The sequence below is a fragment of the Pyrus communis genome, chromosome 9 (genome assembly GCF_041283825.1).
Source record: "Pyrus communis isolate YQ-2024b chromosome 9, ASM4128382v1, whole genome shotgun sequence".
Lineage (NCBI taxonomy): Eukaryota > Viridiplantae > Streptophyta > Magnoliopsida > Rosales > Rosaceae > Pyrus > Pyrus communis.
This window is the reverse complement of record NC_142573.1, coordinates 25500623-25516865: the sequence shown is the minus strand read 5'-3', so window position 1 is coordinate 25516865 and position 16243 is coordinate 25500623. Positions and strand designations below refer to the sequence as shown.

The 16243-nt window shown below is 35.7% G+C and overlaps 1 protein-coding gene across 1 annotated transcript; it reads left to right on the top strand.

The window, feature by feature from the left end:
- The first annotated feature begins 787 nt into the window (after window positions 1–787).
- On the top strand, window positions 788–15996 carry LOC137739085 (phosphatidylinositol 4-kinase beta 1). The gene is made up of 17 exons (XM_068478569.2): window positions 788–1161; window positions 1717–3203; window positions 4900–5091; window positions 6063–6111; window positions 6834–6966; window positions 7153–7621; window positions 8526–8606; window positions 8697–8816; window positions 9928–9997; window positions 10939–11036; window positions 11124–11228; window positions 13259–13312; window positions 14025–14168; window positions 14299–14352; window positions 14452–14526; window positions 15080–15163; window positions 15252–15996. The coding sequence occupies exons 2-17, from the start codon at window positions 1761–1763 to the stop codon at window positions 15351–15353; spliced, it is 3273 nt and encodes a 1090-aa protein (XP_068334670.2). The 5' UTR covers window positions 788–1161; window positions 1717–1760; the 3' UTR covers window positions 15354–15996.
- Window positions 15997–16243: the final 247 nt, after the last annotated feature.

Below are 16243 nucleotides of genomic sequence, written 5' to 3'. Positions count from 1 at the left end.
TGTTCTATTTCTATTAGAGAGATGATACAAATAAATGGTAAGAATATCATTTTTAAAATTAATTACTTTAATAATACTTTAAGATCTGATCTGGATCATATAGATGACTATTACCATGCAGATTTGACCACATATACATAAAGGTCTGAGGTTTGATCTAAGGTAATCCATTTTTTCGGATTTAGAGATTCGATATTTACAGCTTCATCCACCTTAATATGGTGGTCTGAAAATCAAGGTCCCATGACACATGAGTTCCAAATCAAATTCAGTCATCCATAATTATTCAACATATCAGGCACATTTTTTTTGCTTTCAAATTCAATATTAAATTAGGCTGCCCATTGTGGAGTTTAGCGGAACGTTTCCTCATTTTAGTATAAAAATATCGATAGACTAATAAAAAAAAGAAAAAACAATATATTTATTCAAGTAGTTTAGTGTAAAAATATCGATGATCATATTATGATGTAAACATCTTAAAAAATGGAAAAGATTCAGTTAGGCCAACCCAATAGAAATGCCCAATTTTGTATGTCAAACCCTATTTACCTGAAAATAATTATTAAGATATATATATGGAATTATATTCCACACCCTTAAATTTTGAGAGGATTTTTAAAATAGGCTAGTATTTTTTCACATTCTCTTAAAATTTTGAAATTATTTTGATTTAGACTTTTTGAATATCTGAGCATCAACATTTTAATCAAGTTAATGAGTTTTTAGTCAATATGGTATAAATACGACTTGCATATTACTGCACCTACGTGTTTTTACACTCAACATATTAGCAATTTCTTGAAAATGCAAATAATTTATTAGATTAAAAGTGTAAATTGATATAATTTTACACTTTTAGGATAATTTAGTGGCTTATTTAAAAATTAGTGTGTGAAATGTAGTTAGTAAAAAATAATGGGAAAAATAGATTAAGAAACCCCCCCAACATTTCTGACGTTCTCTCGTCTCGTGGGTTATGTCTCGAGTCCATTGGGGGTTCATCATTCATCAATTTTGATGTTCCAGATCAATTAAAGCAATCAAGACTCCCCATTTCTCCTTCTGATTCAATTTGCACTCCCTCACTTTCACCTCTTCGACTTTCCGCCGCCGAAATTTCCAAGGAAATATAGCAATTTTTGGGCTTCTGATTCAAAGGTAAATTTTGCTCAGATTCTTCTCCTTCTTCTTCCGTTGTTTTTTGGGTATGCATTGTTTCAGCTATTTGATAATCAAAACCCTCTCGAATTATGTTGAGGGTTAGATCGGAGGATGCACTGATTGGGTTGGAGAATTTGACTATTGTAGTATTCTAGGGTTTCCTGTAGGGGAAAAGAACTTTAATGCAAAAGAATTGATCTTGAGATCAAACACATTGGTCTATTGTGTAGGACTTTCACTTAAACCCTGTACTGCAAATTAGCGAATAGTTTCGCATTGCTGTTCAATTCAATGCTAAGAAATTTAGTGTTGTATGTAGTAGCTAATCGAATTATTGGATATGCAGCACCAGTTTCATATCTTTTTTATGAGTCCGATACAGTACAAATTTGACGGTTTAATTCGAATGGAATTACATTGTAATTTATACTTGTGATGTAGCATGTGGACGGTGTAAGGTTTAGTAGTTGAAATAATTTGAAGTTAATATTCTTTCCTATAGACTCTTTTCAAGTATATATTTTGAGGCTGTTTTTGTTTGATTTTTTGTAGGTAATTACCATACTTTTTTCGTTCTTAAAAAAAGTTGAATGTGAATGGATGGCACCATTTTAAAACTCCGCCTCGGGTCCTCAAAAGTCCAGGGAGAGTCGCCCCGTGAGATCACCTCTCGGACGAACCTGTCGAGTGACACCGGTGAGAATGGGTGGCTCATACGGTTCTTTGACTCAGCATTTTTCTGCGAATGGATCGCTGTTAGCTACCTGTACAAGCATGATCACGCGGGGGTGCGTGACTACCTCTGTAATCGAATGTACACTCTTCCCTTATCAGGTATCGAGAGCTACTTGTTCCAGATATGTTACATGTCAGTGCACAAGCCTAGCCCATCTTTGGATAAGTTTGTTATTGATATGTGCTCTAAGTCGCTTAAGATAGCACTGAAGGTGCATTGGTTTTTATTGGCGGAGCTTGAAGACTCAGATGATAATGAAGGAATTAATAGGATTCAGGAGAAGTGTCAGATTGCAGCCACTTTGATGGGTGAGTGGCCACCTTTGGTACCTCCTCAAAATGAGTCAGCTAGCCCTGGGAGCAAGAACCAGGTATTGAATAGAATATTGTCATCAAAACAGAAATTGTTGTCACTAACGTCTTCACCACCTGCCCAGAGGTCTTTTTCTTTCTCGCCTTCATCGGGAAACAATCTGCAGGAGGATGGTGCTCCCTTCTCTCCCGATGAGAACAAAATTTTTAAAAAATTCATTCCAGGGCCAAAGGTTCGGGATGCATTGCTCTTTAGAAAGTCAGTGGAGAAAGATGATGATGACTCTGAAAAAGATGGGTTCTTTAAGAGGCTTTTAAGAGACAGTAGAGGTGATGATGAGACAGGTTCTAAGCTTAGAGATTCTTTGCTCTTTAGGAAGTCCTCAGAGAAGGATGATGATGCAGGGAAGGATGGCTTCTTTAAGAGGCTATTAAGGGATAGTAAAGGCGACGATGAGGAATTGACATCAAGCTCAGAGGGGTTTTTTAAGAGATTGTTTCGTGATAGTAAGAGTGATTCTGATGATAAATCAATCTCTAAATCAGTGGAAGATGAAGAAAAAGAAGGTTTCTTCCGGAAGCTTTTCAAAGATAAGTCTGAGGACAAGAAGGACCGGATTGATAGGAATGAGGATGAAGATGCCCCATACTCTGAAGAAAAAGGTTCGAAATCTGCTGAAGATGATGAAAAAGAGGGGTTCTTCCGAAAATTCTTCAGGGATAAGTTTGACGACAAGAAAGATGGGAATGATAAAACTGAGGAAGGGAGTGCCAATGGAGATGAAGAAGAGCCGTCTGACTTTTCATTGTTTCGAAGATTGTTCCGTGTGCATCCTGAAGATGCGAAAAGTATTGCTGCAAATGAAAACAGCAGTACTGGTGGCTTGCCAGAAAGTAGTCCAGGGACTGAGAATTTTTTTCGCAAATTGTTTAGAGATCGTGACCGTTCAGTTGAAGACTCGGAGCTATTTGGTTCAAGAAGACACAAAGAGGTAAGCTTGTAACTACTTATCTATATGTTGCTTCATGGAAGTGTGGCCTTGCAGTCCGTGCTTATTTTGTTTTATTTTATTTTTGTTTTTTGGGAAACAGACTATTTTATTGAAAAAAAAAGACAATAAAGCAATAAGGGCCAAACAAAAGTGGTCAAGAAGAACACTAATAGATATAACAGAACAGCAAGAACCGGAGCCTAATAGCCACTACTCCAACAAATTCTAAAGGATCATTGCCTGCCATAGATTAAATTTGTTTAATTAAATAACTTTTTCCTTCAGTTTTATTAGATTCGGTGTTATGAGCTGAGATATGTTATAATTAGCTCTTGAAAATGCTTAGTTGCTATGTGTGAAATTCCTTCAAATGTCAAATTCTTGAATTAAAACAAATTTTTCTTTCAATGGTGTATGTAATCCAGTATGATCTCTTTAATCTAGTTTGTGATTTTTATGTTTTAGTAATTATTTTTTCTTGAAAGTTAAACATTAGATTGTCAGTTTTGGTTAGGCACTGCCACGGAAATGTAGTTCTAGAAGGCCACTGAATGTAAGTATGTAGAAGTTAATCAGTAATAAGTAGGCTGAGCTGGCATGGAATACAAAAAATGTTCAAGTGTTGAAGTTAGTAAACACTGATTTGTGGTAGTACTACTGTGGCTTTGATATTTACGTGTTCATGTGCAGTGTAGTTTTGATATATACATATGTGCAAATGCATAAAGATATCCACGTTTATTTATTTATTTATTTTTTATATTTGTTTTAGTTTTTCAAAAGCTTAATGTTTTCATATAAACCTTGTAATAACATATAAATGTGTCAAAGAATGGGTGATAAGTATTTGGTTATTTAAAACGTGGATCATATGGACAATAGATATTTTTCTTACTGTGAAGTTGAATGGTAAGAATACAGAGGTGAGAAGGGGATTTATGAGAGTAAAAATATAGCATAGAAAGGGACTAGAAGTAGACGGTTTGACGAGAAGCTGAATATATTTTCTTAAAAAATGAGATGAGAAGTAAAGGAATATGATATTATGTTGATAAGGGGTTGATTCTATTGGATGAGGAGCAGAAAGACTGATGGAGTATAAGAATGACAATACCTTTTACAGAAACTTTTTTGTTGAATGATAATATTCAAATGACATGGAACTTTTGGATGATTCAGACTTGTGGGAGAGGAAGCTTAGAGTATCTTAAAGCTGTATGGTGATGTCCACATATTTTGTGAAATTAACTTAAACCGGTCATGTGATCTCCATAAAAAATTAAAAGTTCAAAACATGTATATTGAATATAATGTACAAACTCTAGAGTTGTTCAAATTTGAACTTTGACTGGGAAGGGTCATTTGCAGTTTTTTTCTCTAATTTGACTGGTTGAACGAGAAATTGATTTCCCCAACTTCAGTAGCAGAAGAGCAGTTAATTCTACCTTCCGTTAGTTTTATATTTTGTATTCTGATATTTAGTGATGCATTGACATAATACTACCTCTAATCCTACCAACATATCATGGCATGTTTTGAGCTCTTAGCCTCTTAAACTACACTCATTTGCAAGATGAGGGAATTATAGGCAATACAGTTCCATTCTATTGTATTTGCTGGGGTTAAAGTTCATTTCAAAGAGATGCATAACTTATTTGATGGATCATATTTATTCACTGTTATTTTGTTTTGACAGAAACGCCCTGGTTCACCAAAGCAACAAAATGAAAAGTCAAGTGTGAAACCCCCACTTCCAAATGGTACAACATCCCAATACCGTAAAGGGGCTTATCATGAGTCGCTGGACTTTGTGCAGTCACTATGTGACACGTCTTATGGCTTAGTGGATATATTTCCAATTGAGGATCGCAAGAGTGCTCTTCGTGAGGTTGACGTTCATCTGGCTTATCATTTACATTTACTCTGCACACACAGCATTTATGGGCATGGCCAGTGTCTGAGTCAGAATTTAATCACAATGGGGGCATTAAAAATATTGAAGGTTACGCTATATGTAGCTAGAGATGTCCTTTATATCAAATTTAGTTTCCTATATAAAATTTGAGACCAATTTATTCTACACAAATGTTGTTGAATTCTTCCTTTCTCTAATAAAAAAAATGCACCCCTCATATACATAGGGAGATAATTTATGCACCCCTGTTTTCACTTTCTGCATACACTTATCTTTTTTCTAGCCACATGATATTGAACAAATCAAAGAACAATTAAGGCCCAAAATTAGAAGGTGGTGTGCATATGGTGCATAGTGGTGTTCACAGTAATTGCTTCCTATATATGTAAATGCTACCTTACCCTTACATTTACAGTATGTAATGCATACTCTTGACTATTTAGGTGAAGACCAATGTATAAGGTGCTCTCTTCCCTTGACAAATGCAATGCATACACTTAAAAACATGGTGTTCTATGCATTGCTTTTTTTTTTAGATTGTTTTGGGGTCAACGCTAAAATAAGAGGGATAAAATTGATTTTATTGGGGTCGTATGATCTCAATGACCCCACCCTCCGTCTGCTAGTGGGCATGGCTAATTGACACCGATGAAAAACTATTTTACTATTTATTAACTTTTTCTTTGATTTCTTTTTCATCAATCCTTAGGTTGATTAATGCTCAAATCATGCTCACCATACGCGTAAAATTTCAAGTCAATCTGATATCTCTAATAATTCTATCTTCATTGTAATAATAGTTAGCCCCATACTAACTGTTACAAGGAACCTAACGTACCTAATTCAATGAATCTAAGTCGTTATTTTCTATCACAAATAAACATGCATGTTTTGTTATTTTTAATCTTTTGTCTGACATGTGTTTTTCATTCTTGCATATCTAGTCACTTGCGGAGATCAATTTGCACATTGCTGAAGCTCAAAATAGTGGAGGTATTTCTTTAGTCAATATTTATATTTTTAAAGGGTTTCCCAACTTGCATCTTAAAATTGAAGATAGATGCTTTAAGGGGTTTCTGGGCCCATTGTGTTATATTTACCAAACTATGTTTTGGAAATTGAAAAGATTGCAGAAATGTTTTTCCAATTCAGTGAATTCGATTTCTGAGCAGTTTGGAAAACTTATATTATATATACGTATCATAATATTAGTTCCTAAAAATATTATTTCAAAGATGTTGGAAATGCTTTGCAGAATGCCATACTTGGAAGGGATCATTTTCGTAAATTTGAGATCTGTTTGGTCTTTGTATAAATGTTCTGTATGTCAGTTTTGAAAATGTGGCCATGCATGTTTCGTCTGAGAATCATGCAGCATAAATTGATCTTTTTTTTGTTTTTTGTTTTTTCACATTTTCCCTCCCAAATTTCTGTTCCTGGAAGGTGTTACTACTCTGTGCGCATTCATGTGCCTTGTGCATAATTTTTATTTTAATATGAAAGCCTGGATTCCATGAGAATCTAGGTATAATTTTATTTAAAAAGGAGTCCAATGCAACTAACACATGAAAAATTGGACGGAATTTGTCGCCTACTGTTCTGAATATTATTTTACCCCTTTAGTTAGTGATAGTCGACAGTCTTATGCCTTTGGGGCAACTGTATTTACAGTTAGCTCGATACTCTTAATTGAATATTGCTGATGATAATAATAGGAGTTTGCTTTCCAATGGGGAAGGGGATGTATCGCGTGGTTTATATACCAGAAGATGAAGCTGTTCTTTTGAATTCTAGGGAAAAGGCACCGTATCTCATATGTGTTGAAGTCCTGAAAAGTGAAATTACAGGGTACGCTTACAGTTGCTTAATTTTTTCATTTCATTATAGTCTAATTTTCCCCCTGATCGAAACAAGTTTCCATGTTTGATAATCGAATTTCCCTTGTAATTGTTTGAAGCTGAGATATCTGGTTCTCAAAAGCTGAGATATTCTATTTCTTTTGTTTTTGCTTTATTTTGTGAAAACTTGTTTAAGCAATGCAAAGGACATATCTGGTTCTCAAAAGCTTTCTCGAGGGGGAATTCCTTTAGCAAATGGGGATGCACTTCTGCAAAGACCGCCTCCGTGGGCATATCCTTTGTGGACTGTCCAGGAGGTCTATCGCAATAGTAATGATAGGATGTCGAGTTCAACCGCTCAAGCAATTGACCAGGCAATGTCACATACGTCCGAGGCAAAAGCGACATTTGTTACTGTAAAAATATCTGTGGAGAATAAATTGCATAGTCATACAGTAAAAGCAGAGAATATATCAAGGAATTATCAACGTAGAGAGGCTGCGACTTGTGCATCAAAAGAAGCACAAGAGAGTGATTTGCAGTGGGTGAGGGTGGTGCTTACAGCAGATCCTGGTGTTAGGATGGAGGACATTGAGGATCAAGGCCCACCTCGGCGGAAGGAACACCGTCGTGTTCCAAGTACAGTGGCTATAGAGGAAGCAAAGGTGGGCCTTGTTTGGTCTTCAGCACTAAATTGATGTTAATTTGGCATTTATTGATGTTTGAATGAAACCACATTTATCTTGTTGCTTATCCTTTTTGTACTAATATCCTCCAAGTTTGATGTAACTTTTTCCAGCAGGCTTGTGTGCATATGTTTGTCTCATTTCTTACATATAATATTCTTTTCTTGTCTTCAGCATGAAATTTGTCTCGATGAACTGTTTTTGTCAAAGTTTTGTTTATTCACCAGTCTCAATAGGCTGATAAACACACACACACACACACACTCATGCACAGATTTTCTGTGGGGCAATCTTCTCCTCCCAGTCATTCTGCTATATTATATTGTCAAATTCTGTGCTTGGAACATTGATCAGGTGCTTTCTTTTCTGATTCTGTAGTTTTGTTGGTTGTCTAACCACATAACATTCTAGATTGTCTGAACATTAATCATTTTCTCATGAGGTGTAATACTATTGAGATGATCTCGCGTACAATGTATTTCAGTCATCTACATTTGATTCAAACGGATGAGAAACTTGTTCCTGTATAAAAGTTGTTGATTAATTAATTACTTTATTTTTTAAGAATGCTTCCGGACCAGAACCTAATCTGGCACCACAGACATTCCTGTATTGTCTTGTCAACTTGAGAGACAGATCTGATTCCTTTCTGTTGTGCACACATTGTTTTTCTTGCTTCATGAATTGACCTTGCAGTAGCGTAGATGCTTATACATCCATGCACAGGTTAATTGTAATGGCATTGAAGCCTCAAGTTAAACAAATAAGATTGACGCTTTCTGAAATAACGAACTTATCTGTTTAAGTTTGGATTGTTTTATGTTACTCATGAATTTATATTCTAATTATCTCTTGCTTTGTTCATAAATTTAACTTTCTTCAGGCTGCTGCAGCAAAAGGAGAAGCACCTCCTGGACTTCCTCTGAAAGGGGCTGGTCAGGATTCGTCAGATGCACAGCCAATGGTGACATTTCTAGAATTTGAAATTGTGTTAAGAGTTGTATCGTGGAGATGCTTGATTATATTATCTGACAACATTCAAAATTTTCACCAGGCTAATGGTGGTACTCCCAAAGCCAGCAATGCCTTGTCTGGCGAACTTTGGGAGGTAAAGAAGGAGAGATTAAGAAAAGCTTCAGTTCATGGAAAGTTACCTGGTTGGGACTTGCAGTCGGTGAGTATTTCCTCTCTCTCACTGTTGTTTCTGCTTCTTTCCTCTTTTAAATATAATCGTTTCCTTATTAAAAAAAAAAAAAAAACTTAGTCTGATCAAGAGAGTGTTGGTAAGGTTTTCACATATGAACTAGATTTCTGGTAAAGTTGAGGAAATTTGGGAACTGAGTGACTATGTCAACCCCCTTTCTCACTTGAGTGAGATTGCTTTGAAACATGAATTTGAGAATTTACATTCTTAAATTTATCTTCTCATTTTGCAGATGAAGCTGGTTAAACTTAAAACATAACTGTTAATTGTTTTGCTTAACAGCTAACAATATGTTAGTTTGTATTATGAAATTTTATTTTATAATAGAAACTCTACAGAAAAGGGGACAAGTAACCCACCATGAGTAGAAGAGAAAAGAATATTCATTTAACAAACTACTTCTAGCTTAAGACACCAGAATTAATCATGACGCTACAACTTTCCAATCTAGAATAATATCAAACAGAGTTGTGTCCCTAAATACAGGAAAAACAGAAGTGTAAAGCACCACCCAAAACTGGACCGTCTTTCACACCTCCACTTCCAATCCCCTAACATCCTTGAAGATCCGGTCAAGCTGTCAGGTAAAACTGCTAGACCCCAAAGGCTCAAGCATTTAGGGACTGGCCAATGATTTATCTTGAGTTAACACCAGCTGTGGCTTGCATCCTTATCTTGTGCATGCAGAGACAGACAACGAGAAACATATAGGTGCAGCCCTGCTATATATTTGCAAATTTGGGGATTGGGAATAAAATAATTTGAGTCCAGGAATTTTGTAACCAGAGATTCATCACCACATTAGATTACCATTGGACCTGAAACGCTTAAGCTGTCGGGGATAACACAATAATGCATGTCAAACTAACTTGGTCACCCTTTGAAAGGGTGGAAGGGTTTAATTTTGGTTGTCTTTTCTTTTCTGAAATGTTTGAGGTGTTTATGTTAAACTAAATAAAGTTTAAGTTTGGATGGCCTTGGTTTTCTTCTGTACATTCTTATCCATTTATCGGTTCTATAATTGTATGTTCAAGACTTCTTGGTACTGTATTGTATTTAGCTTCATATATACTTGGTGCAGGTTATCGTGAAGAGTGGTGATGATTGTAGGCAGGAGCATCTTGCTGTGCAACTTATTTCTCACTTTTATGGTAGGTGTCTTTCTAATTACTTTTGTTCTGTTTGGTCGAAGGCAGTTCTGTCTACCTTCTCTGGCTCCTTCTCCCTCGCTTACTACTCAATCTTTGGTTTGAGTAGGTCAAATAAGATGCTTTCTTAAAACCTATGGAAAAAAAGATGCATTGTGGAAACATTGAATTCTGCCTCTTGTTTCTTTCTATTAGAATTCGTGGAGAACCAATCAAAATCTACTTGAAGAAAGCTAGTTGAACCTCTATGTCTGTTTGACAGTTTAACCGAGGATTGCATTGTGTGTCAGGAAATGCTCTTTATTTGTGTTGTGCAATCAAGAATGAGAGTTGTTTTTGTTTTTTTCCTTTTTTTCTTTTATTTTATTATTTTTTCTTTTTTTTTTCTGTTGGTATTAAATTGAGTCTGCTGCCACAAGTGTTTGGGCTGGCCTTAGGGCACAAATAAAACTGTCCAACTTCACATAGAACTCCCAAGCCCTAGTTATTTTCTTAAAAGAGCACTTAAAATAGAAGAAGATACTAAGAGGAAAAACTAGCTGTTGCAGTGGGACTGAAATAGGTAATTTTGGAATCCGCCCTTATTGTAGATATGTTATTTATTGTAATCTTCAATTGACGTGTTAAATGAGTGATTTAACTATCATTTTCTGTTGAACCAAGGTTGATATGTTTGCTAATACAAACCACTATTAATTTTTATCAACCTCGCTGTTTCATCATCCTCAATATTTTAGTCTCTTTTTGGTTTCAAAATGTTTATCTCGTGGTCCCATATTAGACCAGTAAATTAAACAAGCTGGAAATATTAATTGAACTGAATTCAACTTGTTATGTTACTTTCCAGATTTATCAAAATCATTTCCTTGTTGCATTTTGTTTCACAGTAGTTGAACCCACTCCTGAAAACTAGTTGAAGACTATAACATTGGATTTGATGGCAGATATATTCCAAGAAGCTGGTCTTCCTCTCTGGTTGCGCCCTTATGAAATCTTAGTTACTTCTTCTTACACAGCTCTCATTGAAACAATTCCAGATACGGTAATTCTGTTCTCTTGTTCTATTTAAGTGAATTAAGAATTTCAAAACTTCACCACCTCTTCCATAATATACCTTGCTGTATTATAGGCTTCAATTCATTCTATCAAAAGTAGATATCCGAACATCACGAGCTTGCGAGACTTCTTTGCTGCTAAGTACCAAGAAAATTCTCCAAGTTTTAAACTTGCTCAGGTAGTCTTCCACTTCATGAAGCAGGTGTCTAACAAAATGTATTCTAGTGCTCAGCTTTATCCTCATCATGGTTAATTGTTATAACTGCAACGGGGGAATGGACACTGATTTTTCTATTTGTATTATTTTATATTTTTTTTGAAGTGCTGGGGTGGGGGGTGAAGGTAAGAAGGATATGAAAACTCTTGGTGAGATTGGGAACTTAAGAATTGCCTTATAATGACTCTTTCCTTCTCTGTTTCTGGATATTAGGGTTAGTTGTTGGCAACTCTAGAAGTAATGACGTTTAATAAGGACATGCGGATATTTAGGGTCACTACCCTTTTCTAGTAATATGACATTTAATTAGTCGACAATAGATTCCTAAGGTTCCGAGTATATAGAGTTACCAGATTGAGGTTGTTTGTAGACATTGTAGGACTTGGATCAATTTGGTTGTTGAAGCCATAGCTGTCGGATTCGGTGAAATCACCTTTGAATTCCGTATTACGGATGTACCGGTACTTTTTGGATTCGGTGGTGAATTCGGTGGTTCATCTAATCATCTCTAATAATTTCTAATCAGATTACAGAAAAGCTGTAATTGTTTGGAAGAGAGGATGGAAACAACTGGAATTTTAGGAAGCTCTGTGCATCTGATTTTCGTCAGGTAGACGGAAGACGAGGGAGAGGAAGAGAGAGAAAATATTAAGTTTATTTAATTTTTTTTATTGTGTTAGTGGGGGGACCCATCTGGAGTATTTATTTTTTAGAGAAGTAAAAGAGTCGGAGGCCGATAGCATTTCCCATGTTCCATATTAATTTAATATTTATATATATATATATATTTTTTTTTTAACAAACAATTTTATCCACAGATTCTACACTTTTTTTGGGGCCCCGGGGGTGGGGGGGGGGGGGGTGGTGGGCTTAGCCTCACAATGGGCTAGCAATAATGTGGTTCAAATTTGCCTTTGATGAGACTCGAACCTAAGTCCTCTCACTTACGAGTGAAAAGGAATACCACTAGACCGTAATACCGAGTGAATTAATTGTTTTTTATTTGTTTACAAATAATCAATTTAAACAAAAATAATTGTTTACAATAACTATAAATATTATTGTAAAGTGTATATTATGAATATTTGTAATTTATGTTTTTAACGAATTAAGAACGAATTGAACTGAATATCGTACTGTCTATGTGTACCCTCTGATGAATGGTACTTTAGGTTACTACCGAATTCTGTACCCGAACTGAACCATGTACTCGAACCGTACCCTGTATCTGGCAACTATGGTTGAAGCATATTAATATACTGTGAAAATAAGAAATGTGATTCATATTAGTTAGCATTCTATATAATTGCAAGAGTATGTCATATGGTTTTATACTGTAGTGGCTCTCTGTAATGTCGTTTGACCAATTGCCCCGTTTACAGTACTGCATATCTGTTTGGGTCACTTTCTGCAGTATCTGAAGCCATGCTATCGTTTTGAAGTTTTTGAATATGATGCCTTTACCCTGTCCTTTCTAAAATTCTGTATAGTTACTTCTGGATGAGAGTAAGCTTTTGGCATACTCATAAATGTTTATTTGGTTAGATGCGAATGAAGTTGATTTTGAAGGTCCCTTTCACTTGTGACTTGCGAGTTGTGTATAATTCCATGGATCAGCTTCTAGATTTTGATTTTTGATTAGTCTTGGCAGAAAAAGAACAATAGATACCTTGATGTGTCTCCCTAATAGGTTTTCCATCTTGGTCTCTTTATATGAATTATATGTTAGACGTTCTCAGTTCTCTTTTTGTTTTTTGAGTACCAGATTTTCCCGAGTCCCATACCAACTTAATGAACCCATCAATATTTTGGTCATCTAAATGAATTTAAAAAAAAATGTACACTAGGGAAAATTGTCCAGAATCCAGATTCAAGTGGTGCAATGAGCCAATTTTATTGTCTTCTAGTTACATTTAATTAATTTCACTGAATCTAATGTTCTTTGTGAATAGAAAGGCTTGATTTATTTATTTATTTAATTTGTTTTACAGAGGAATTTTGTTGAAAGTATGGCTGGGTATTCTCTAGTTTGTTACCTTCTGCAGGTATGGTTTCCCCCTCTCTCTATCTTTCTATGTATCAATCCATCTCGCTCTATCTTTCTATAACTCAAACATGAAAATGTGTTAATTCTGTCATGGAGTTACGCTGAATGGGTAAACCTCTAATGAAATTAAGCTTCAATTCAGATGTTAATTTCAAAAATGGCATTTTGTGTGTATATGAGATACGTTAAGTATATCCCACTGTGTTTATATGTTTTATCATGTTGCTTCAGGACAAAATCGTTCATGTTACTACTGGTTAAAAAACTGACCATGTTAGTTGCTTTGTTAACCTGTAATGCACTTGTTAGCAAACTCTTATTTACGTCACTAGTAAAAGGGGATACAGTTTTTTAACAACAATGCAATTAAGAAATTACTTGACTTTCTGACCACTTATGGCTCCTGGTTGTTATACTCAATATTGTCATTCCCTAAATATCATTATTTTTCTTTGGTACAATAAAATGATCTCTTTCCTAAACATTTACAAGTTAACCCTGGAATCTGCCATATGTTGCATACGTATATGTATGATTTCAAATGTTAGTGAAGATTTAAATTATTTACTGTATGTTTGACATTTGTTCTCATTCAGTAGCATGTACTTGAGGCACGTTTAGTTTATCAAATACCTTTGATCCTCGGTTTTCTCCTTGTTTAGTCCTTGAAGGTCATATAATAATTTTTCACCGATGTGTTTGTTGTTTAGATAAAGGATAGGCACAATGGGAACCTCTTAATGGATGAAGAAGGTCATATTGTACATATTGATTTCGGTTTCATGCTCTCCAATTCGCCTGGGGGTGTAAATTTTGAGAGTGCTCCATTCAAATTAACACGTGAACTTCTTGAGGTAAGAGACATACGCTTATATTGTTTGTTTATCACTTTCCATCTTTGTGTCCAATAATCTTCCTTGCTGCTTGTTAACATTTTAGGGTGAATCATTTTTGCCTTCTAAGTTGAAAGTGTGATTATGCTAGGTCATGGATTCTGATGCTGAGGGAGTTCCTAGCGAGTTCTTTGATTATTTTAAGGTAACAATAGAAAAAAACTTAGTTTGTTTTTGTTCATGGACATCGATGTCTTTGGATGTTTTTATATTCTCTGGGGGTAAGCTCTCGCGCTGTTTTCAGGTTTTGTGCATTCAAGGGTTCCTTACATGTCGGAAGCATGCAGAACGCATTATTCTTCTTGTTGAGATGTTGCAGGTAACACCAAATTTAGCTGTCAATGCGCTCGTCCTTTTTTTCTTTTTGTCAACTGTGGAATGAAAAGAAATTGAGGGTGTGGTGTCTTCAGAATTCCAGGAAGGGAAATGATTTTCACACATCCTTTCTCACCTCATACACAATCCCTTTTGTTTTGTAGCCGTTAGATTGAACAATTTAAGTAAAATCAAGTCATGATTCACAGAGAGTGTGCACAAGCTGAAAAAGGGTGTGTTGCAATCACTACCCTGCGGGGAATTACTGTTTTACCCTATTGGTTTGGAGAGCTGTAGTTAGTTCGCGATTGTTGGTAGAGCTTGTTCGTCTGTGTTATACTGTTTGTTTGCCGATATCTTCACCACTGTTGGATGTATTGTCTTCCATTTCAATTCAATAAAAATGATGTTTTTCATGAAGAAGGAGATGAAACTCAACAGTGTGCATGTGTAGTCGATTGATGAGCATGCAAGAGTCTAGGGAGAATCTCTTATCAAAATGCCCGCTTTTATAATGGTTGGTTAACTCAGGCTACTGTTAAAATGTCTTTTGCCAGGACTCTGGTTTTCCATGCTTTAAAGGTGGTGCACGAACAATACAGAATCTGCGGAAACGGTTTCACTTGAGTTTGACAGAAGAGGTTTGATTTAGTTTTCTTATTTTTTACTTCAAGTGCACTATATTTCGTTGCTATTGTTGTAACATTGTTGTTTGATGCTTTCTATCAGCAATGCGTATCCTTGGTGCTTTCTTTGATCAGCAGCAGCTTGGATGCATGGCGAACAAGGCAGTATGATTATTATCAGAGGGTTTTGAACGGAATATTGTGAGGTTAGTTTTTGTTGATATTCACATGGTTTTATCCGGAAAAGCCAGCTCTGTGAGCGTTTGATCAAAAGTGCATATGCGAGCTGGCCGAGTTTTCATCGGAGGTGAAAAAAGGCTTGCTTATAGTGGTTTTGTCCTATTTTTCTGGGTGAGGAATTTGTAATTGTATGGGCAAAGAAGCTTATTCAGCATCTAGAAGGAGTTCACTTATTCTTGGGGGAATGTTCGACCTTACTCCCCCTTGTCGGACTCCCCATACTGTACAGCGTGATTGCGATTGAGGAGACTTAGAAATCCAATGGCTACGAAAGCCATATTTTCTCAGGTGCCATTGCAACGCATTTTACACTTCTTTGTGATCTGAAGAACCTTGCACTATTCATTTTGTAAATCTTCCATTTCCAATGAAAGAAAGTCTTCAGGTCGAAGTGTGGAATGGTTCCAATCTCCCTAAAGCGGCCTTTCTTCCAATTCCGGTGACAGTTGGACGGTATCCATATGCGAGGAGTCCGATTGTTTCTTATTCTTGTATCGGAAAGCTTGTGAAAGCAAAATTCTCGAGAAGCTGTATGTGATTGTATCATGTGTTCCTGATCTGATTTTACATAGTGAAAATTTGTAGTCTCGTTCAAGGAGATTTCGTGATGAATGTGGCTGAAGCTGTGTGACAAATTCAGGTTTATTTTTCGTCCACTGGACTCGTAAACGAAAAATTGAAATTTATTCATATCAATCGAGCACAAGTGCAATCCACAAGCTCAAACATAAAAAATAAAAAAAACGATTCCATGGAAACTTTTATAAAGTTATACACTTGATCACTATAATTTTAGGGTGGTTATCACTTAATAGAGGTGTAATTAAAAAATATTATTTATGGAATTATATATTC